Source organism: Pseudopodoces humilis, chromosome 20 (genome assembly GCF_049639895.1).
Source record: "Pseudopodoces humilis isolate 2021_Gansu_Grassland_sample_001 chromosome 20, ASM4963989v1, whole genome shotgun sequence".
NCBI classification, from domain to species: domain Eukaryota; kingdom Metazoa; phylum Chordata; class Aves; order Passeriformes; family Paridae; genus Pseudopodoces; species Pseudopodoces humilis.
The window spans coordinates 7,639,434-7,663,084 of record NC_142219.1 but is presented as its reverse complement, the minus strand read 5'-3'; the positions used below and the strand labels follow the sequence as shown (position 1 = coordinate 7,663,084).

General features: G+C 41.7%; 2 protein-coding genes across 6 annotated transcripts in view; both read left to right on the top strand.

Moving 5' to 3' along the window:
• The window catches only part of LOC102101101 (septin-2), a 34,812-nt gene extending 21,402 nt beyond the window's left edge, over window positions 1–13,410 (top strand). For 4 of the 5 annotated variants that reach the window (XM_005524375.3, XM_088064993.1, XM_014253888.2 and 1 more), the window contains exons 12-13: window positions 5,963–6,056; window positions 12,609–13,410. In XM_005524375.3, coding sequence (XP_005524432.1) covers window positions 5,963–6,031 — 69 coding nt within the window. In that variant the 3' untranslated portion in view covers window positions 6,032–6,056; window positions 12,609–13,410. The remainder of the gene's footprint in view (window positions 1–5,962; window positions 6,057–12,608) is intronic. The other variant, XM_005524376.3, reaches the window with a different exon arrangement.
• A 3,085-nt stretch (window positions 13,411–16,495) lies between these two features.
• The window catches only part of SEPTIN5 (septin 5), a 42,262-nt gene continuing 35,106 nt past the window's right edge, over window positions 16,496–23,651 (top strand). The window contains exon 1 of the mRNA XM_014253899.2: window positions 16,496–16,562. The gene's annotated coding sequence lies outside the window, so the exon portion shown is untranslated. The remainder of the gene's footprint in view (window positions 16,563–23,651) is intronic.

The window sequence follows — 23,651 nt, the reverse complement described above, 5'->3', positions numbered from 1 at the left end:
TTCCATAAGGATATTTGCAATTTTAAGTACAGAAATCAATTTATGTTTGTCAGCTACACAGGCTGTGTGCTGTGGTGGGATAGACTGACAGTCATTTCAGATGTGCATGTTCTTACTGCAAGCACATTACCAGTACATTTATTCTTATGTCTTGTGGCTATGGAGTAGAAATAGGCTCTTGAGTCTTAAAAATCCTGTTATTTAATTAATACATGTGTTTTTTCATCTTAACCTTGACTTAAATCTTAGTATTTTTATTGCACCTGTCAGTTTATGATGTGGTGTTTTCAAACTCGGATTTCTCACTCTGGTTCCAAGTTATTGCTAGGCCTTTTAATTTAGTATTTTTACGTTGAAGTTGTAAAGATTCAGAAATTTTTAGCCTGGTATTTAAATTCTAGCAGTACGCTGCCAGTGCTTATACTACTTGTGTGAAAACTGAAGACTTGCTGCCAATTGTAAGATAGTGGGTTTTTTTTCTCTTTATCCTTCTTTTATTCAATTCAGCTTGGATCCATGTCCGTAACTGCAGGAAAGCATGTTTGGAAAGATCATTTCACATGTGCAGTGATTTGGAATTAAAAAAAAGAACAAACTAAAAGCACTTCTGTGTATTTCTGAGGTGGAAGATTGACTCCCATACATGGAAATTTTTGAAATTTACTTCGGTCTGTGCATTTCCTTTTTCCCTTATAGCATCCATATTTAAAAATAGCTAACCCTGGTTAGCTATTGGCTAGCCCTGGCATGTTGATATAAATAGCAAAAAACTTTCCTAAAAGGAAATGCAGAAGCAGCTGATTATCACCATAATTACTAGTTAATAATATGAATTACTGGAGATTGAGAGAACTATATATTTATCACTATGTAATTGCATTTCAGCAGAATAAGCACACTTGATGGCTGTGCACATACAAGAGTGGAACTTCTGCAAGTGTTCTGTACACAAATTAGCTGCCTCCCATTTACTGGGGCATGTGCAAAGCAGCAGGAGCCCATCAGCTGATAGCCAGCAATACTGAATGCTTTGGAAAAGTCAATAGCATTTTTTGAAAACGTTTTTTGTTTTTCCTTAATGATTCCAGGCAGACAAGTAGACCTAAATAATTTGTCATAACTGTTTCTCATGTTATTTGAACTATATAAATTGTACATGCCTAGTAGTTAAGTAGAATCTTGGATATCCTTGTAGAACTGTTTGTTTTATGACTTATGTCTGAAAAAAGTTTTCTATAAATATTTCCCTGGAACTTTTGATACAACAGGCACTATATATATATTTTATATATATATATATATATAATTTTTTTATTATTATTTAATATATTTTTTTCTATTTATGCATTGGCACAGAGTGGTCAAAACAGACCAGTATATAAATATGCAATGTGTCTTTTATATAACATTGCTAAAGGGATGAAATTTTTAACTTCTCAGGGGACAGTCTTTGAAAGTTTCCTCTGGGGCTAATCATCTCTGAATAATTGCTGCTGAAGTTGCAGAGGATTAGGTTAGAACTTGAAAAAACAAATACATTTTTAACTTCTGCATTCTATTGTTCCAAAGAGATCAAGAGGCTTTGCTGAATCTTCTGTAGATAAGCTGGTATGAAGTCCCTTCATCTCCAAATCATCCCTAAGGTTCAGACTGGGAAAAATCTGTGGAGGAAAGACACAAAGGAAATGGGCTTGCATTCCATGGCCTTCACAGAGAAAACAAATATCCATTTCCCCTCCTGTTCTGCATTCCCATCAGTAACGGTGCTTGATGTTCTATTTACAGTTTTGTGAGGTTTATATAACCTTGGAAGGAATGAATGCTTGAACTAGTGCCAGGATCATCTTTATCAAGGCATCACTTTTGCTAAATGGTCTTTTATTATGCCAAAGGATGTGGTCCCCAGTTCAGCCAATTTGAAATTGCTAATCTGTCATTTTGGATTTATTGCTTCGTCTGGTTGTGCTTCTGCTCATTTGCAAATGGTGACCTGTTTTTTAGAGCTGGAAAATGAAAATAGGCATAAAGGTATTCTTGTTCCTTACTGTAAATATGATGCAGAACAGATTATTTTGATATTGTAGTGTAAGTGGACACAAACTTAAAGTTTGTAGTTTTGTGCCATATTTTTCCTACTCTGAAAACGTCTTGTTAAAAAAAAACTTTTAAAGGTTTTGAGAGGTAGTACTTCTAGAAAAGCGTTAGGGCTGTGATTACATTGAAACAGCAAGGAATAAACACCTCTGGGTTTCTCTAGTGAGCTATGCTGAGACTTTGGGCAAATCTCTCCATGCTTCTGTTTTCAGTGGAGTTGGTCAGCAGTGGGCTGTATATAGCAGAATGAACACAACGTTGAAACTGTTTTCTGTGTCCTTCCACTTTCTGAATGTGTGTAACCCTTTGGCAGATTAGATAGAGTCCTGGACTGTGTGGGGGTCAGGAGGGGGAAGAGCAGTGGGGCTGCCAGGCTGGGGGCCAGCAGTGGCCCTGTGGGGAGTGAGGATGGGAGTGAAGTGTGCAGGTAACTGCCTGCTGCTGCTGAGGTTTGGGAATGCATTGTCTTGAAAGAAAAGGGGCAAATTTTTATGGGAAGAGACAGCATGACTGCTGATGAAGACCTGCAATGTACTGCAATGGCTGTGGCCAGAGTGACTTCTGCTCTTTGTCAACATGTCCTGTGGAAGACATTTATCTTAATAGTAGCCCCATCTCCAAATTATCAGAAATATTTTTCATCAGTTAACAAAATTACTTGTGTTCTTTGGTATTTGAAGTATTTTTAATCAAAAGAACTTTTACAGGGACATTCACTAGAAAATTCACTGTCTGCAATTTTCCATCTTCCCCTATTCTTGCAGCCTCTGGATCACTTATGCCTGTCTGATGTAAAGGCATGGGCAGAAATAATCAGACTTAGTCAAGGGGAAATATATCAGTGGGAAGTAAATGCTATTTGTTTCTTAATATTTCTCCTCCTGTGATACCTCCATGTTGGTCACTGAGAAGCTGTTTATGTTGTTTAAACAGGAATAGTGTCTGTTGGTATTGTGATCCTGTAGGTATTTTACAGAGCTGTGAATCTGTGGTTTCTGTTAAGGGCGTGGAAGCTATTAACAAGATGTATGGTTCACTTTGAACTCTGTAACCTTAGCTCTCATTTAAATGTTTGTTTCCTTTCTGGTTTGCTGCAGTAGTTTCATGATCGTTTGAACTAAATTGTAGACCTGACATAAGTAAACTAAGGGGCATTTATACCAAGGTTACATTTATTCTTTTGCCTTTTGTTATCTGAAAATTCATAGCAATTATTTGTTTTAACAGATTTCCAAACATTGTTTCCTAGCTTCCTTTTCATGATGTGCATGGGCCCTATGCTGTCATGTTGTAGCATCCGTTCTTCCGGGGATGAACACAAATATATCAACGCTGCTCTTACAAGTGAGAGGACTCACTGCTGAGCAAGATCAAAGTCATTTTCTGCCCTTGATGCTCACAGTACCCAACAGCAAAGGGAATGCAGATGTTAACATGACATAAATTTCAGTCTTTGGTGTGATTCTTTTACATTTTCCTTTATTAAGAGCAGAGTTTTTTTCTGCATATTCAGTAGGTCCAGTAAGGTGAACATGAGCTGGTTTTGGTTTGTAGTGTAAAGTGGAGGAATAGCTCTTCTGTCCCGTCCTCTACTCAAAGAGGAATTGTTGAAGAGACTGGCATAGTTATCACTTGAGCACAATACAGCTTGATTCTCTTTTTTTCATTTTACAACAGTGTGCCTTGTTTTTTTCACAGGCCTTATGCCTGAAAGTTTTTTTACTGAATTATTCTAAAATAGCTTTAGAAACTTGCCATTCCTTGCCCAGTGGAACAGACTGAGACTTCACCAGTAGGTCTCAAAAACACCACATGAGAATGGAAAGGGAAATTCTTTTACAATCTTAACATTAGAGCTGAGTAGGTTTTCTGGCTTTTGTGCTACCTTATATTTGTGTCATATGCAGCATCTGATTTATTTTGTGTTATGGACATATTTTTATCAGTTAAGAAAATGCAATTCTCAGTGCTGTATTTAAGTCTTAAAAATATGATGTTGGCTATTAGCAGAATTCTCCATTTGAGCAATCACCATAATATGTGTGCAGCAGTATCTCCCCCTGTGATTACTGAATGGTTTCTATTTTGGGAATGCTTCATGGCTCAGCTTGGAGTGCTCTTGGGAAAGCTCAAGTAGGAGAGCTTCCAAAAAGCTAGTTTTATTCTGATGGTGAATCTGCAGAGAGGCAGTTCAAAAGACCAGGTGTCTTACATTTTCACAAGTTGATCTTTGAAGCTTTTCTTTTTTCTTGTATCATGAAATGAATGCAGTGCTCATTTTGGGAACTTTCTGCTTTTTTTTACCTCCTTCCTGCAATGTTATGCTATCTTCTTGATCAGAAGCTTTTTGCTTTAAGTACTTAGCAGAAAGATGTAGATGGGTTTATAATAATCCTCACAGACTTAGCTGTATCTCATGCTGTTCCTGTGTGAATCTCCTTTTGTCAGAGGGTATCTCTGCAGCAGTCACAGGAACCTGAATTAGCTTCTCCTGAACCCTGTGCTGCTGCAACAAGAGGGTGAGAACATAAACCAGCAAGTTTTAGGCAAGCTCTGGTACTGCTGGCTGTGCTGCAATCTTTTTTACTCTTTAGTTAATCTTCTGTTTCTTACTCATTCCTAAATCTGTATCTGAGAGCAGGCAAGGAAAAAGTGGTGTAGGCGCCTGCAGTTAGTTTTTCTTGTTCTGTGATGTTTCTTTCAGTTTGTTGGGTTTTTTAAAACAAAACAACAGCTCAACACCACGTGCATGTATTCAAGCATTTGTCTCAGGTTCTTTTGTATTAAACCTGGTGGAGTAATGAGTATCACAATAGTTAATGTGGTTGACTGGATGAAAATAGTGTGTTTAGACAGAGTGTTTTCCCCCCTGGAAATAAATGAAAGCAGTTCTCTACATAATTAAAAAAAAATGAGAACTTGCTATACAAGCCTCAGTTTTTTACATGATCTCTGGTTTGAAGTGGACTCATAGGTTATACAATGTGCATGGAAATAGCAGCAGCCCATTTCCTTCCCACTTTGTAAAATGGGACTCTTGTAGTTCTGTATGTGGAACTTCCCCACCTTCATTTGGAAGTACCCAGTCATTTGTAAAGCAAATTAGAGGTATTTGCATATATACTTTGAAAATTCATTTTAGTGTTCTTTCTTCTGTGTTAGGAACATTTTTTCCAATTAATATTATTTTTTTTGAAAAAACAATCAGCAACAAGGCATTATATAAGTGGCCTTTTATGGGATGGAAACTAACTTTTAAGTGTTACAAGAAAATGCCTTAAGAAAACAGTTATTTCCAGGAAAAGTAATTGTTTAGATGTAAAAAATATTGGTGCTTAATATGTTTAGTCTGGCTTTCCAAATTTCATAAACATATTTTGATTTCTCCTTTTAAATAGTTTTTAAATCTTGTTTTCATATTTGGCTGTTACTGCTGCTAAAAATTTGCTGAGTTCTCTCATAGTCACAGGATGAGTGTTCCTACATGATTAAATGCTTTGAGCACCTGGATCAGAACAAAGCTGCTTCAGCTCACTCAGGTGTAGCTCTGTGCACACCTAAAGGATATGCTTTCCTCGTTATGGGTTAAATGTTTATTCACAGGTCTGCAAGCATAGCTGGCTTCAAAAGTTTTGGATTCTGTTGCTTAATTTTCATTCTAAGTATTACAAATATTTTGTGAAAGTTAGATGTACTGAACTGAAGAATATGAGATGGAAAAAACCAAAGTATTCGGTTATGTGAATTATTGAACATTTCCAGTTTGTGAAGAGATCTGTGTTCTACCATGGGAAAAAAAGTTTTAAGGTTTCCTGGATTTTTTGACTTCTCATGAAATTGTAAACACTTGGGTGTCTTTCTGTTCCAGCTGCGCCGCATGCAGGAGATGATTGCCCAGATGCAAGCCCAGATGAGAATGAAACCTGGTGATGACTAAGGTGCTTAACATCTGGATGAATCAGGTATTGCTTTTTTGACTTGTTTTCACCTCTTACATAAGATTTTGGCAATGATTATTGTTAATTTTGCACTTTGTGCTCACTTTTACTGTACTTAGTGGGAAAAAAAAGTGGTGTCATGAGAAGACTAGAAAAGATAAATGCCAGTGTTACCTTCCAGCTGTAAATCCTTCTCTTTAGTGCCTTACTTTTGGATCATCAGGCTTTGCTTCTGTTAGCACAAGCTGCTCAGAAAATTAATTTGATATATAAACAAAAGTTAGAATGTTTTGGGCTATGTAGGCTGCTGAGTTTTTAACAGTTTTCTCAAAGAAACAGACAGAATTTTGGTCAGGTGTACCTTGATGATATCAGGCTCCCTTGATGATATGTATGATGTATTAGGGGAGACCAGAGTGAGCGTAGAAAAAAAATTCCTGTAGCGCATACTCATTCTTTCTTCTGGTAGAATTTTACTTCTAAATGCAAGAACAAAAAATGGAAGGATATGAAAAGTCTTGTTGCTTAATACTTCAGTTTAATACTCTAGTTGTGATTGTTGGTCTTGTGGAATGTAAAGCTTGAATAAAATGGATTATATTATCCCTTATGACCTTGTGTCAGCTGCCAACATTCCAAGCCTAAAATAAGGAGATTTTCTGTTGCCTTTATTTGAACCTTCAGTCTTCCTGTTTACATAAAAAGAAGAAAAAAATAATTAAGAAATAAACTTATTCACTGGATTCTCACTTGAGCAGAAGTTGATGGTTTTACTGATATGTGCACTGTTATCTTTGAGGGAAGTACTTTAGGGCAAATAAGTAATTCAGTCTCAGGTTTCTTACTGTCACAGTTTCAACTGTTGCAGATAGAGGAGTCTTCACATCATGTCTTCCAACTTCCATACTAAGATACGTTTTCCTAGAGTTGGAAATCTAAACACTGAGGATAATTTTGTGGCTGACCATGCGGTGTATGTGATAGCAGTGTCTGACAGAAAGCTCTCATTCCCTGGCCAGGAGCTGGTCATTTTGCAGCCTGTTCAATATTGTTAAATACTATAGTCAGAATTGAAGGTTACAAGTTTTCACTGTGACTTTGTTGTCATGTGGCCAAATTCTTACCACTTGTGGAAATGGTTATTTCGTGTAGGAAAGCTTTTTTAGTGTAAATGACTGTTACTGTTTTTTGCTAAGGAGCTCAGTTCTTTGTAGGAGTTAGAAATCATGTTTAATCACATGACACCTTCAAACTGATACTCAATAAGAAAAAAACACCATAAATCTACCCTTGTCCACAGTTGTTAGCAGAGCAGAGGATGGCAAGGGGTACAAATATCTATTCAGAGTTCTTTCCTCAGTTCCTAGATGCTGGCTTTGCTGTGAAATCAGCATCTGAGGGCTGATGGGATGTAGTATTCCCACTAATGGTTAGCCAGAAATGGCCCCAGGTCCCCTGTGCTTCACAGCTTCTGGCAATACTGGATATGGCCTTTATAAAAAGGAACTGGAGCATGGTTTGTCCCAGGCTGAATTTGCAGCCATGGCTACGTAAGTAAACAGAATTCTGAGCATGCTCATGTTTGTCCAAGGGAAATGTTCTTCTGTAGATACCTCACACTGCTAATTTGAGTGCAGCTTGGACCACTATATGTTAAGCAGGAGACTTTGCAGATTTAACTGAGTGTTCCCATGATCTTGTTGTGATTTGAACTAAATCTTGAGGTCAAATTAATTGGACTGAAATACTGAGTATGGATAATTTTGAGAAGGATTTGAATGAGATCCTCATATATGGACGTCCTGCTGTTTCTTTGGAATTTGCTAAGCTACATTTCTGCAGCTGCTGTGGGAATCATGTTTGACAGATTGCTTTCAGGAAAGACTTTTAAACTTCTGGTTTTGTTACCCTTGAGAGAGAGAGAGTTTGATTTTTAGTGTAATTTGTTGGCCAGTATGCAGTCAGAACTGCAGATGCAGTCCTAAACCAGGGTGTTGCTGTATGATCCTGGCAGCATGTGGAAGGGAATCCTCATCCAGAGCTTAGCCTTAGGGAAGTTTTTCTCATGCATGTTAACTGACTTTGCAGCTTAGGAGGAGTGATGAGTTCAACCTCCACCATTCCCATCAGATTTATTTGCTGTATTTGATTGAAATCACTATTTCTAGAGAAACCAGGAAATTTGTAACAGTGGTTAACAGAACCAAACTGCCAACAAATTTAAATGTAGTTGGTATTAATCTTTTTGTTCTATCACAGTTTATCTTGAACATCTCTCAGGTTCTAGTTTTACAAGAACTTTAAAGGATCACCCGTGCTACTGAAAGCAGTCTCTCCTCCCATTCTCTTTTGCACCTTTACTTTGTGCTGAGAAAAATATGTGACTTTGTAACAGAGAATTTATGTAAAAATTAATATTTTCACTCCTTTTATTTTGGATACCTACCTAATTTTTGTGTTTTCTTCAAAAGTTACTTAAAACATTTTCCCCTACATAAAGCACAGATATACAGATGTTTTCAGGTATTTTAGGAAAAGTGGGGTGTGGTGTGGTATGAAGACCTTTATAGGTAAGAGCTGGAGAATAAACAGTACGGTAATGAAATGTGTTAATATCCAAATGTGTGAAATACCCACTTCTGATTTCAGATGTATTTTGGGGTGGGGAGGAGATTGTTGTATGCTTTGAATTCTAGGAGGAGCATTGCATAATGATTAAAAAGTGCTAAACTCAAATCCTTGCCAAAAAGACTGACAAATCTGTGTTACCAGAAAGTGCTACACAGATGGGATGACTGGAAAATCTGGTTTTCCTGATCCCTTTTGAATAGGGCCATCTTTAAAGGTTTTATGGAAAGAGCAAAGGGAGAATTCACTTCAAGCAGTTTCCTTTACTTTCAAGGCTGGAGTAAGAGAAGAATAAGGGGAGTGACAAAAGCAAAGATTAGATGCAGGGAATACATTCAGAGTTTCCAAAGAGTTCAGACAGATTTCTTGCTGTGGAGAAGTAGAATCCTGAAAGGGAATGAATGAAGATGAGTGCTGGTGGAGACTGTGTTAGAGGTAGGAAAGGAAGATGGTTTTGGCACACTGGTCATTCCTGTTTCCAATTGCAGTTTCTGACGAAAGCCTTTGAGAACAGATTTTGTGATTAAGGTCTTTTTAGTGCAGCCCTGACAAAGGTGTGTTGACCTACACTTTTGTCTCTTTCCTCTAAACATTTAATAGCTTCTGTGTGCAATTAGTACAGGTGGAGCAGGCAGTGAGAGCACAGCTAGACACCAGAATATTCTCAGAATAAGAAGTAACAAATTTTTTACCCTGACTTTTGATACCTTACTAATCTTTCTCAGATTTTTTTTTCTTGTAAAACACAAGACATTGCTATAAAGTGTAGGAGCTTATTAGTTCTTATATTTGACAAGTCACATGAAGGATTGAAGAGAAAAATGGAAGGGTGAAATAAGGTAGGAAAACCTAAAACAGGTTTATTTTTATTTGGGTGCTCAAATATGAAATGCTTTTGAAACAAGCCTGCGTTAACTCCACTAGCACATTTACTAGTTTCTGAACTTCATCTTAGATGAGCAATTATTATGAAAAGCTAGAATAATTTTACCAAGTGAAATGGTTATTGGTGGATGTTTCTTCCCTTTCATTCTCTGTTTCTCCAAGTGTATCTCTTTGCAATCTCTTTTCCTTTTGTTATTCCTACAAATCTGGTTTGTCTGTCTTCAGCCAGTTTCAGGATCATACTGGGACAAATCAGTAACAGAAGCCAGGCTGCGGAGCGCTAATACAGCCATCTGGAAATGTAGTTATAGTTAGGGAAATGGGTTCAGACAAAAAAGAAACCCAAGCATCTTACACTTAAAATATCTGTAGGATGTTGAAAATTCTTTTAGTATAGCTTGTGATTTCCACAAGTATTTTAAAGCCTCCTGAGCACATTAACACTGATCTGGTTCTTGATAAGAACAGTGCTAAAGACACCAAACAGCTCCTTCTTTCTGCCAATGAATTGACATCATTTAACAGAACAACACAAAGCACTGTCATAGCAACCAGCCTTCTAAAACGATGCTGCTGAATGCTGAATTGATCTGATGAGAAATGTCATTTGAGGAAGTAGAGATGATGTTGTAGTTTTTTGGCAGCTGAAATTGAGAGCCTAGAGAATGTGAAGCTTGGTCAAATTTGTAGTATTTGTAACAGCTGCCTGGCACTGCCAGTGGATGTTTCTCCACTAGAGAAAACTGGAAACTAGACCAGGAGAGTGCTGTCAGTGTCCAGCTCTCCTCGGCTCTTCTGACTGTGGAGTTGTTCAGCAAACACTGCATTGATGGGCTGGGAAAAGTTTTTTCGCCTTTAGAGAACAGATTTCTGTTGGAAATTGTATGGTAACATGGGGAATCTGAAAATGCGTCAGGGCCACTTTTTCCTAAAGAAATAGGGGAACATTTCTGATAGTTTTGAAGCTTGGATCCTGGTATGTAGATGTGACTCTGTGGTTATTACCCCTTTAACATATTTAATTGATGAGCATTGGTAGTCAGTTCAAAGGCCAGTTCTGTGACGTACTGTGAACTCGGCTGATGATGTTTGCTGTGGGGAACTATGGTCTCGCTACACAGTAGTGAAGGAAAGAAAACAAACTTGAAGCAGTGAAGTCAACAGAGGGTGACTGAAACACCAGAAAAGCAGAATGTTTGGGGTGCGGTGACAAAATGACTCAAAACCTATAGCGGAACATTGGTGTCAACCAGTACTCCTCTGCCTTTTGGAAAGATGCCATTTCACAAAGTTTGCTGACTATGGGACACTCAAAGGGCTGTAGTCATAAAATGGGTGCTATTTCAAGAAAAACAAGGTGAGTGAGAAAATGTAGCTGCTTATCAAGCAAATTTCTCTGATTTGGAGCTCAGAAATGAACACAGGTGTCAAGTCACCCTGTGTTGTAGTGGTGTTCTTGGAAGAGCTGAGGGCCAGACAAACCCATTTCCTTTACAAGGTGTTCAAAATCTTCACAAATGTAGGATTCTGAGCTATGTGACCACAGGATCAGGGTGCAGGTGTATGTAGTACTTGCTAGTTATGCTACTTACTGAGAGAGTTGTGTTTTAATGGCACACTGGAGAAACATCCTCTTTGTTCAAGGATGGTATGAACTCACCTTGCAGAAGGAGGTATTTGTTAGCTCTGTGTGTTGGTGAAAGGAGCATGAGAGACTGTAAGGTTGGTCTAGTAAGGCTGGAGGTCAAACTTGGCAAGAATAGTATCAATCTAATTGTATCACAAAATATTGCCTTACAAGGAGATGAGGAAGAAAGAGCAGTGAACTGAATCCACGTTAAAAGTACACATACTTTGCCCAAGTGTGTTCTGTGAGCTTATAAAATGTGGGTATGGTATAGCTAATGCTGCTAGCATCAATGCACAGCTGTGCTTAGAACCCAAGCCTTCATGTTTATTGGAAATTCCAGTCTTTTTGTGAGTCTGAAGCATGAGTTACAGTTTCTCCTTGAGTATCTTCTGTAACAGATTAGAGTTGGGCAGGCAGCTGCAGAAACTAAGTTTCTCTTTCAAGCTCAAAGTAGCTGTGTAGCACAGCAGGTTGACTTTGAATTTGAGTACTGAATTTACTTTGCAATTTATGAACTCTGGCTTTAAAGCCTTATTGCTGGCTTGCTTGTTTAAGTTATTAGAAGTGATGGGCTCCTTAAAATGAGATGGAATTGTGTATTGAACAGAACTCCCACAATGCAAATAGCAAAGAGCAAAGCACATTGCTCCTTATCCCCACTGTAGTCTGGATGAATGTTACAGTGTTTTCTAGGATAGTTCTATTTTTTCCATCCAGATGAGCATATAGATTAAGCTAACCTTTTCTGTAAGGAGTGAGTTTTTGGTTTTGGGACTGGAGAATTGGAGGCATTTCCCCTGAGTTCCAAATCTGACACAACTTCTTAAGCAGGATCCAACTTTCAGGGAAATCCAGTATTCTGCTTTCGTTGCAGCAGCCTTTTTGATTGGCAAGTAACTGTTGAAATACCCAAAACTGATAGTTATTTTTGAAATTACAGACCAGTATTCCCTTTTTTTTTTCAGCCATGGGAACACTGCTGTATGAATGCTTGAAAAAAGTCTGCTTCCCTGCTTTACCTTAGCACTGTTGATGCATGGTGTTGAGCTTGCTGCCTACTGCTAGCCCTGTTTAGCTGAGTAGTTTGTTTCCCTCAGCAGCAATAATGCTTCACAGAAGAGGCCAAGGTCGATGTGCTGTGTGCAGGACTGTTGAGAGGAGCTGTAGTGCTCTCCTTGTGTTCCTGCACACTGAGGGGGTATGAGTGCCTAAGAAACTATGTAGCTAAAAATACATTCTCATTTATAAGCTCTTATTAGACATTTGTGATAAATATTTGGGACCTGCTTAGCTGATCTAGTTGGAATGCAGGTCCCTGTGCTGCAGGAACTGAAACTCCCTGTTCCTTGGATTATGCTGCTTTGCTTGGAGGGGCTCTGACAGTGCCGAGGGTTTGTCCTTTCTAATGCTCTGTTTTCCACTTTTGTTCCCAGCAGCATACGGTTCTCTAAGTGGATGGGTGCTCTCTTTTCTTTGCCCGAGTGGTAACGTTCAAATGCAAAAGCTGGATGCCACAGACCAAGACCTGCGTTAAAACAAACACAAAGTCCGAAGATCGTGTTGTAAAACTGCTTGTTTTATATACTCAATGTTATTCAACTTATAGTGTATCTTTTTTGATTCTTTTGGTAACACTGTCTTCATACTTACCAATGTGGTTTTATTATCCTACCTATACCTTTTTATTCAGGCACTGCCAAGAGTACACTGTTTGGACTAGCCATTGTGGTGGATTTAAGGAATTAATCATTTATCTGCTAGGTTGTTCTGAATGGTTTTGTGGTTAATACTAAGACTTTGTGGCCTGTTTACGGTAAACGTATGTGTGTTTGCACAGTATTATAACTTTCACCTGCCATTTTAGGTTATGTATCGTATCAGTTTTTCAGAACTTTCTCTGTGCTTTTGTTGCTTTTGAAGCTTCATCTCTGGTGGTTTGTATTTGTGTGATGTATGAGAAAATGTACAAAACGCCGATGATTCACCAGTGATTGGAAAAAGCTGACTTTTCTAAATCGCCGTGCCTTAACACACCATAAAAACTCCACACACCAACAACTTGTGTGGATGCCTCTGGAGGTTTGGCTTCAGGTCTCAACTATCGATGGCAAAAATTTGTCACAGGCATTTCTATCTGTCAGCTGAGCGATGGCATGTACTGATTTTTTATATATACCATAGCACTACTTTTCATTGCAGTTTTGTAATAAATTGTATGAATGTGGAAAACACTGATTTTCTTTTTGGGGTGGTTTTTTTTTGTTTGTTTTATTTTATTTTGCATTTTCAAGCTAATGTGTGAACTGTTGTAATGGTGCATATTCAAAGGAATTGTGATGTTTACCATGGGGTATGAGAGTGTTTTTAAAATTTGTCTACCTGCAAACTGCTTTGATTTCATTTCAAAACAACTTTAAAAGGGTTTACCTATAAGTTAGGTAGTGAAGCATCACATCTGCTTTTTTTCCAAAGTTAATTAGGCACCTACTGATGTCTTTAGGGTGAATATCCTGGAAAATCTAATCACACACCTTACTTTGTAAGTTCATGAATGTTGTTATTTCCTTTATGTCATTGCTGAGTTACAGCTCTCTTCTGCATGCTTTTGTAGTCTTGTGTGTTTTATATATGCACAAGTGTAAATTACCTTCCAAATACGGAATTGAGACACTTTGTCTTCTGTACAAATTGGGGTGTCTTTCATGTAACGATTACCCCTAATTTTGCTGTCTAGCAATGGGTGTTTAACCAGAGTAGGATTCACAAATGATTGGCATCACAGGGATGCATATTTCGCTTTCTTGGAGTTGAACTGCATAAAATGGACATTACATTGTTGCTTCAGTGGCTGCTATAACGAAGTTGGAAGAAGTGGAGTGACAGATTTGCATTCACACAAATTACCTACTATTTTTATGAAGATTTGAATTTAACCATGTCTGTCCAGGGATCCAAGGTGAGAGATTTAATGGCAAACTTTTTCTCATCATTTGTTTGCTGTTATTTGCACCTTTCTTGTTGTTTTTCTTCCAGGATTTTGCATCATATTTTGCAACCCTCTTAATTATGTGCTGTCCGTTTGTGCTTGTGAAAGTCAGGACAGCCACACCCCTCCTGAGAAACCCAGACTTCAGTTGGAGACGTTAGTTACCAGCTAGATTAGCTGTCTGAGCAAAGGTGGCATGAAAGCTTTGCCTTTCAAAGCCAGCTAGAACAATGGGAAAGCAAACTATCAAAAGCATCTAGTCTTTAATTTTATTAAAAACAGAGGAGTTTTTTTCTCTCTCTTTAACACAAGGCACCTAAAGTCACTGTCACTGTTCTTGTGTGGGAAGCCTCAGTGAAAAGATTTTTACTTGGGGATACTGAGTACCGCTTGATAGTCTGTACTTTTCTTTGGGTTTGTGGATTCCAGATGGAGCGTTTTGGTTCAAAATTTGAGATCTATTTTAATAATTGCCCAAGAAGGGCTTGTAGAGCTGCTGATTCCATATGTGAGTATTATCCTTTCAATGTAGTCTTATTTTTTTTATACTTTCTACCACTTCTTTGATGTTGACTGATGTTAGTTTTCAGTTACATTTGAACTTGGTTTTGTTAAAATACTTAACAGCTTACTGGGGGAATATATAGTTGTTAAGCAAAATCTTTGTACTGTGGAGCTCTCTGGATAGAGGACACTGGCTAGAGCCTGCTTTCTGACTTTGCATTTCAACTCCCATAGGTGTTGGCAGTGCCAGGGCCTTGGAAGACAAGTTCCTTTCTCTGAATTTCATCCTGATTTCTCCAGACGGACATTTTCTAGCACTGGGACAAAGTGCTCACATGTAACTTTTTTAATGACTGTTCAGCAGGATCAAAGAGCATTTGACTGCAGTCCTTTCAGTCTTCATTAGTTTTAAAACACTGTGGCAGACTATAAAACAACTCATGAAAGGCTGATGGGCTCGTTTGTGCCTTTAATTGTGGTGCAGAGTCTCTTATGGTCTGTGGCTTTCTAGCATTTGAAAACAAGGAAATTTGCTGACAATTACCTGATTCATTTTTTTCTGATGCTTTGAATCAATGGCTAAAATTGAACTGAGGGTGAGCTAATGCAGTTTTAAAATGTCTGTGCCTCAGATTGCCAGGCCATGGAAGTGTCTCCTTGTTTTGCTATGAGGGGTATTTTGAGTGAGAAAGTGGAAGAAATACCAAGATAAATGCTGTGATGACAACAAGGATTTGAAAAGTTGATTTTGTGGCATTGGTGCCAGATTTCTTCCCAGGCAGGGCAGTTCCCTTCAGTTATGCAGCTATCGCCCTGCCAAGCTTATCCTGTCCTGTATTTGGAAGAGTTTTAGGTCTGATAACTTCCCTGTCATTGAAATGGGGAAGACATGACCCCTCCCTGCAGCCATGGAAGTCAGGGGAAGGATCTGGGCATCCTTAAGTCTTCACATCCCATTCTCCTTTCTTCTCTACTATTGAGTTTTCTGTGAGTTGTTGTCATGTCATGTGCAACTGCTGCTTTTCATTTAAATTCTGTCTTGCTTTGTCTTAAGAGGGTTACACTGACAGCTTTTACCTAAAATAACTTCCCATATAACCTCTTTAAATTTTTTTAATGGAAACAGAGCACACACATTCCTACTTCACACAGCATGGTTGCAGTATGATTCAGGACTTCCCACTGTATTTTGAGATGCTAAATCTGGAAACACATTTCCTATTTATTCCATTTGTGTTTGGGTTTTGTTTTTCGGTTGTTTTTTGATTTGTTTTGTTGTAAAATACCGTATTCCTCCTTCTCGGCGCCGTGTTGCTGATGGAGAGCAGGGAGTGCTGCCTTTTATAGTGTTTAAACCTTCAGGGAGGTGTAGGCTGCCCGGGTCCGGGTGGCTGCGGGAGGATTATTCCTGCACGTCAGCCGGGCCCGGGGCTGTGTTCGCCAGCCGCTGGCACGGGCCGGGGCTGGAGTGGGGGGATCGCTCCGGTGCTCCTGCCGGCGGGTCCCGCTGCCCTGCCCGGCACCGGCAGCCCCCGGCCCGGCTGTCACCCGGCGGGGGCGGGCCCGGGGCGGGCTCGGCTCCCGGGATTGGCGCCCCCGGGCGGCCCCGGCCCCTCGGCGGCAGCGCGGGGCGGCCCCGGCGCTCGCACTCCCTCAGTCCCCCACCCACCCTCGCACACACGGGCACGGCTGTCGCTCCGGGGAGGCACCATGAGCACGGGCATGCGGTACAAGAGCAAGCTGGTCAACCCAGGTGAGGCGGCGGGGACGCGCGGCCGCTCCGCCCCGCGGCCCGGCGCGTCCCCCTCGCCTCACCGTCTCTCCTTTTCTCTCCCCGCTGCCGGTGTCCCCCGCGGGCATCCCGCCCTGGCCGCGCCGCCCCGCAGAGGAGAAGCAGGTAGGTGGGCTCCCGCCGGGCACGGCTCTCCCCGGGGATGCGGCAGCTACCTGGGCACAGCGGCGGCTTGGCTGCATTCATCCGGGAAATAGGCGCTTTTCCTGCCGCATCTCCCCGGATTTTGGGTTGGGTTTCTTTTTTGTCGCTGCCTTTGGGTGTGTCGAGCGGGTTCGGATGGAGAAAGGCAGCGCGGGGCTGGCAGAGGCGTTTGGGTATTGGGAGCACGTTTCGCATCCCTCTCCCTCCGCAGCACAGATGCGCAGACACAGCCCCGGTCCTGCCGCTCCTTGGTGCTGCAGCCGATCGGCACCTCGCAGGCGGCCAGGATTTGGGTGTTAGGAAACAGCTGTTTTGCTTTGCAAAGCTAATAGCTATTTGGAGACGTGCCTTTGAGTCCTGGAGAGAGAGGAGGGGTGATGCAATCAGATGACATCGACAGGTTTTTTTGTTGTCTTTTTGGTATTTGGAGCGATTTAGGATATTTAAAAAGAAGAGGAATCCTCTGCAGAGCTTGAATGCTTTGGTAAGGGCTGTGTTGCTCAGCACCCATCATCATGATATAGAGAAGTCTGCTGTAAATGGAAGAGCCTTTCTGTCCCATAAGGGTGGGGACGGAGGTGATGGTTAACACAGCAGGGCAGCGCATAGGAAGAATCTCGCCCATTCCCAGCCTGGTTTACACTTGCCTTTGGGTCCTGTCTTTCTGGGGCTCCAATTCTGTATGAAGCAAACACCTTGTCTGCTAAGACTCTAGTACTGCACGGCCTTTTCAGGCCACAGAAAAGCATCTTTGTAGCAGCTTGGGTATTCACCTGGCCATGGGAAGAGATGGTGTTTCCCTATATAATGCAGACTTGGCACTGTGCGTTTTTGTGAGCTGCTGATCACAGTGATGAGAAGAACAAAGTAAATCTAGGGGTAATAGGATAATGGGATCACCAGATGCATTTTTCCCAAGGTACTTGAACTTTTGCTAGTATTTTGTAGTTATTTGTGAATACTGCAGTTAATTCTTGTTTTATTTCTGGATGAAAGCAATCCAGAATGTGTTCTGACACTGTGGAATATCTAGTGTAAGTTGTGAAGTGGGGAGAAGCTTTGTGACACCCCCCCTTAAACCATGCTGTTCTTCAGTTCATGTTTTTAAATTAAGAGGGAAGGGGGTTATGTATAAGGCTCCTTTCTGTGCGTTCCCTAGGGGAAGAAGCGAGGTAGAGATCAGAGGAGTCTGTTGTAGATATTATCATAACTCCTGAAGGCTCTTGTCACACTGCATAGGCAGAAGTGGGCTGGAGTCTGTACCCCAGAGAGCCCATGTGTGCAGGACAGTGCAGTTCCTGCTGGGGCAGAGGTCTTTCCTCCAGCGTGGAGGGAGTGTGTGTGTATCCACATCTTGTGCTGAGTGTAGCATGGGCCTTGCATGACAGAGCAGAGGTCATTATGGATTTGGGCCAGCCCTGTTACTTGTGTATGGAAAGGGGAAACCAAGCTTTGTGAACACAAAGTAATTGTTAAAATTAAAGTGAACACGCAAAAGCTTAAGTTATTTTTATTTAGCATTTTTTAAGAGCAGAATTTTTTTTCCTGTGCTGGCTTTTTCCAATCTTCTTGCATCTGACAGCAGATAACAATTTAAAGGATTTACTAAAGCTATGGTTCTTGTCTGAATTAATTTTTTAAAAATTATTATAAAAGCTATTTTTAATGAGTATTTGAAAAATGAAGTGAGATTCTGAGAGGACAGTACAATAAATTGCATGTAAGTGGGGTTGCCTTTGGTAAAGTCTTAATGATACTCATGACTTAGCAAGTCCATAGAATGGAACAATGTGGCAGAGAAGGTGTGTTCATCCTCCCTCACAGCATGATCAGGGGCTGATGCACTGTCTGGGTTCAGAGTACTCTGTTTTGCAGGTTGGGCTCCTAATTACTACCATTCATAGGAAAAAATAACGGTAGATTCTCCACCTCTTTGATTTCCAAGGAATGACCTCTTAATTGTTGAAGTGGAGATTTCATACTGGTCTCTGTGTGCAGAGCATCCAGCATTCCCAGGGGAAGGGTTGTGGAGCTCTGGCAAGTTGCCTGGTGACACCAAGCTCCTCAGTTTTATTATACTTCAGTTCAGCACCTCTTGGAGAGGGATGGTTTCTCTCCTAGCAATTTATTTACCACTGGTTCAGTAAGAGGGATTCTCATGGTGAAACTGGGTAGGAAATGAAGCAATGACTGACATCCCATGTGCAGAGGAGTAGGCCCTGTGTAGGGAAACCCAGGAATTTGTCAAGAGTTGACAGGGCAAGTACAGCAGATGGACGCTCTGCCAAAGCCAGAGGTGTTGCTGTGGGAGGAGTAAAGGTGAAACCTCCCAAGTACCTGGTTAAACTGGAGTCTCCTGGCACACTCCTCCAGAACATGCCTCCCAGCTCTTGTTGTTGGCGTGTGTGTGCTTGGGGTGTTACCTTGCTGTGTCTCTGAAGCTGGCTCCTGCTCATTCAGGCTCATGTCTCTCATGTTCTTTGAAGTCATTGTTTCTTTTTAAATCAGGAGGATGGGAACCTCTCCTTCCCAAGTTGATCTCTCCCCACCCCATCAACTTGCAAAGTTGTTTGGGTGTGGGAGCAGAGACTATCTGGTGGATCCAGTTCTTTCAGTGGGTTTGAAATTACAGGGCTGTGCCTTTTGCATTCAGCTTAGTCCTTTTTTTCTACTTGAACTTATTTTGAAGTGGTCTGCTTGTCAGTAAAAATATATATAGGGGGCTGTGTATAGAGAAGATGCTGTGCAAAAGGTAGTTTGATTGGAGGAGTGGTTTCAGTGTGAGTCACTGAGAACTGAATTCATTGCTTTTGTGTTTCAGTTTTTGAGAATCTGGGTTTTATATGTTAAAAACTTACATTCAGACTCCTTTGGTTTTTTTCTTGTAAAAAATGGAGCAGAGATTTCTATAGTCCCTGGAACAGCAGATACTGCAACAGCAGAGATGTCTTCTGTCTAAAATAGCAACTGTGCCAACACAGAGCATCATTTTTAAGGTCAACTTTCAACCCCAGCCTTGCCTACCAGAGAACACTGGCTGGTGGAAATCCCCAAGTTCTCTGTTAATGTGTGCTGAACTGCCTTCTCCTTTTCTCTACTGTGGTTATAGAGAAATAAACCCAGTTGGGCTACAGGAAAGTACATCCTCTGAAGGGCTGCACTCTGCATAGAGCTGAGGCACCTGGGCTGGTTGTAGATACTGCCTATCACACTGAGGACAACTCCAGTGCAGGCAGCTGCTGATTACCAAGAACAGATTAAGAAGGGGGAAAAGTGATGATTCCTTGTGCATTGAGCTGGTTGAACATCATCTAATGTGACCCTCAATTTCTATGTAGATGCCTATGTAGGAAAAATTGATGAGCTGACTTTTATGAAACCTGTGATGAGAAGTATCATTTGAGTTGTAGGTTCTCTTGTACAGCAGCTGTACAACAAGGACCATAAGCAGAGCTTAGTCTTTACAGAGCCTCCCCAAAGTCTCTGCTGGAGTAGCTTGGAGGATTTGTACCTGCACTGTTCCTTTGTGGCATTGCCACCTTTCACCTAAATGTTTTTCTTACAATAACAGTTCCTGTAGTCTTGTGACTAGAGGAACATTCTTGCTTGTGCAGAAAAGTATGGAACCTGGAAGGAGAACAGACTACCACTGACTCTTTAATTTTCTCAGAATTAAAGCAATTATTTTATAATTGTGATTCTTTGAGTCATTGGGAGCAGCAGCATGGATCTGTGTTCCTGCACTGTGTCAATTCAGGATGGTTGTGGTGAGGTGGCTTTTTTTTTTCCCCCCCTCAGAGAAAGCAAAATTATGTTTGCAGCTGTCTAATGGGATATTTCACCACAGCTGGATAGTCTCTCACTGTGTCATAGCTTGCCCTGGGTGAGGCTGTTTCTCTTTGACTCCCCACATTAATGTCTCTTCCAACCTCTGTTTTCCAACCGTGGTCATGCATCCTGGCTACCAAGATGTGCCTGCCAGAAAGGGAGTAGCAAATTAGTCACAGAATCTGGAGGTAGATACTGGAAACACTCTTAAAGCAGCATATCCCTGCTTGTTTTTCTGATATCCCAGTGTATCTTGGCCAGACATAGCATAGGAGTGGAAGCTTTTACTTCTCTGTGAAAAGCCTTGTGTGTTTCATTGATTTTTTTTGGCCCATTTCAAAAGACAACGTTGGTCTCTTGCCCTCCGAGCTGGGCAGAGGCTCAGTGCTCAGAACAGTGTGTTGGGAGTGGGTGGGACTGCAGCAGGTCAGGAGGTTCAGCCCTGCCTGTCTTTCTGCTGTGCATCTGTCTAAACAGTCTGGCTGCAGGAGGCCCTGTGTCACACAAGGGCTGTTCTAGGCTGGGAAGGGAAGTTCATCCTGGGCACTTGGACTTATGTTTTTTCCATTCTTTGTCTGCTTGGCCACTTGGAAAAAGGCAGTAAAAAGAGGTCAGTGCATGGACTTTGTGGTGAAACAGAACCGCTGGAGAGCTGGGCACAGATTCTGTCTCCTGCTGCTGCTGCTGTCTCTCTTCAATTATTTATGCTCCAAATGGATGAAACAGTTGTGAGTGCAGGGCAGGGGAGAGGTTCAGCCCTCTTGGTGTAAGTACCAATCTGCAGTTTATGGAAAGGAGAAGTAAGTGTTTCCTGCACAGGATTTTTGTCACTTTAATTTCCCTGCCCAGCTACTTGTGCACAATTCCAAAATTCTGCTGCACTTAGAGAGTTGTACAGAGCTGTTCCAGTGCTCCAGGCACGTTAACCAAATGTGTAAGTTCAACTGATCTTTGCTGATGTTAAGGAACAACCTTCATTTAACCCCAAGAGATGCTGGGGCTTTGCAAAAGGCAGCTTGCAGTTGCAGAGGGGAAAGTGTTGCTGCCATTTGAACAAAGAAGAAACACTGTCCGTGGGTGCTTTTAGTCTCCAAAGTCAAGGAGTCTCTTAAAATCATTTATGCTCTCAAAAATATTACTGCCTTCATGCTGATGCTGTTCTTCATTTGATGGTTCTATGGCAGTTCCCTGGAAGAGCTGAGGCGAGGCAAGTCAAGAGAGAGAAACAACTGGTGGAGTTCAGTGTCTTCTAGAACCATATTGCCCACTTTCAGTCTAAGGTGCTGTTCATTAAATACTGAATGAAATGGACATTTTGGAAATCCAGAGGAGAGTCCATCTCAGCCAGCTGGTTGGTCTCTGTGCCAGGCCAGGCTGGGTGCCTGCTGTGTATCTCTAGAACTTTGCCAAATTAGTTTTAAACAATCAGTCCAAGGGGTTTCCCCAGCTGTTTTGAGACACCCCACAGTGGTGGCTCCTATAACCACGCTGCAGTTACTCTTCATATATGTTGAAACCAAGCCTGGGGGGCTTGGCTCCATCCTTAATACTTCGGGTGCTTCTTGCTGAATATACCTCTTGGTTAAGTCAGAGGGTTCCTCTCCCATTCCCATTTCTCTTCCAGTTCAAGTGGCCTCTGTGTTACGTTTTTTCTTGTATAGCAGAGCATGAACTGGAGGGTGCATTCTTTGCTTACCTGTAGAGTTTTCTTTCCTGACCAACAGTGTTTGTTTCCTTCTTGCCCAAGGCAGAGGTTTCCCCGTGACAGTGAAATCACACAGGATAATGCTCTACTCATAAAAGAAATGTGGGGCGCCTCCAATATTTGTGTGACTTCAGATGTTTGCGAAGTGTATGCAAGTTGTTTCATAGAATACTGGAATAATTCCCATAAGGGCTGGATTTTGTGTGTGTGTGTGCATGTCTACAGTGTGGCTAGCCTTGAAGCACAGGAAAGAATGTTTGTCTGCTGTTACACATTCCTTTTCTCCCAGAGATTTGTCCCTGGAGCTGTGAAGAAGTTTGCAGTCATCTTGTTCCCACAAAAGTGTTCAGGAGCTGGATTTGTGTGTGGTGCTGGGATCAGATGCCAGAACATATGCTCCTCATCAGTATGTATATGTGCTGCTGTTCATCCATTACTTGGCTTTCCAGAAACACTGTTCAGCATGAACAGTGGAAGGCAGCACTGCATGCTGAGTGGGAAGATTTGGATGCACAGTGCTGACCATAGGGGCTGGACTGCAGGAAGTGGAACAGATCTTCTGACTTAAGTAAGAGCTGTCTTTGTTTTAGGTCTGAACGGGGTGATATTCTTCAGTCCTTCTCTTCTGTATTTCCAGTGCATTAATGGAAATCTGTTATGACCTGCTAACATTCAGCTCTAGACTGCTCTCCCTTCCCTCTGTCCTTATTCCCTGCCTGCAAGGCTGGTACCCAGCAACATCACAGCAGCCAAGTGCCAGGGGTTGCTGGAAGGGAGAGTGCTGAGAAGATGCAGAGATTTTTTTTGCTAACAAGCAAAGCTTGGCTAAGTGTTGGCCAAGAGCTGAAGAGGAAGTGAAACCCTGCACAAACATCTGCAAGGATATAGTGCCAAGAGGGGGAGGAGAATTGTTTAGTTTCTGGCTTGACTATAACTGTCCACTCCTGAAGTCAAAAGAAATAGGAGAAGCTGAGGCTGATGCTGAGGCTGATTCCAGAAGAGGGATGTAGCTGTGCTGGGCAGGGCAAGACAGTGCAGGGATGCTCAGGATGGCTGAGACCTCTCTGGATACAGCTGTGGAGCCCTTGGCCTGCCCCAGCCTGGTGCAGTGGCAGCCAGGGCCAAGGGGGGCTTGGGAATGTAGCACTGGAGGATCTTGGGCTATGGTCCATGCAAACCTGGGGCTCTGTGGGGTGTAAGCCAGTCAGAGGTGGGAAGCCCTTACTAGAAGTTAACTCCAGTTCTTCACTCAGCTCTTAAATCCGGGCTGTTTGTGTGTACAGTGGCTGATGGCTGTGGCAGCGGTGCTCGCCCTGCCCTGACTCCTGCTGGGGACAGAGGGGCAGCGACTGCCTGACCCTGCCCGTGCTCTGTGAGCACTCGGAGCCAAGGACGGGAAGACCTGAGCTTTGGGCTCAGGCCTTTGCTCTTCGGGGGATCTTTGGGAGTGCCCTGTTTGTTTTGCAGCTTGTTATCCAATGTGTCCGGGGTGTGTGTGTGGAGCAGGGATGGCCCAT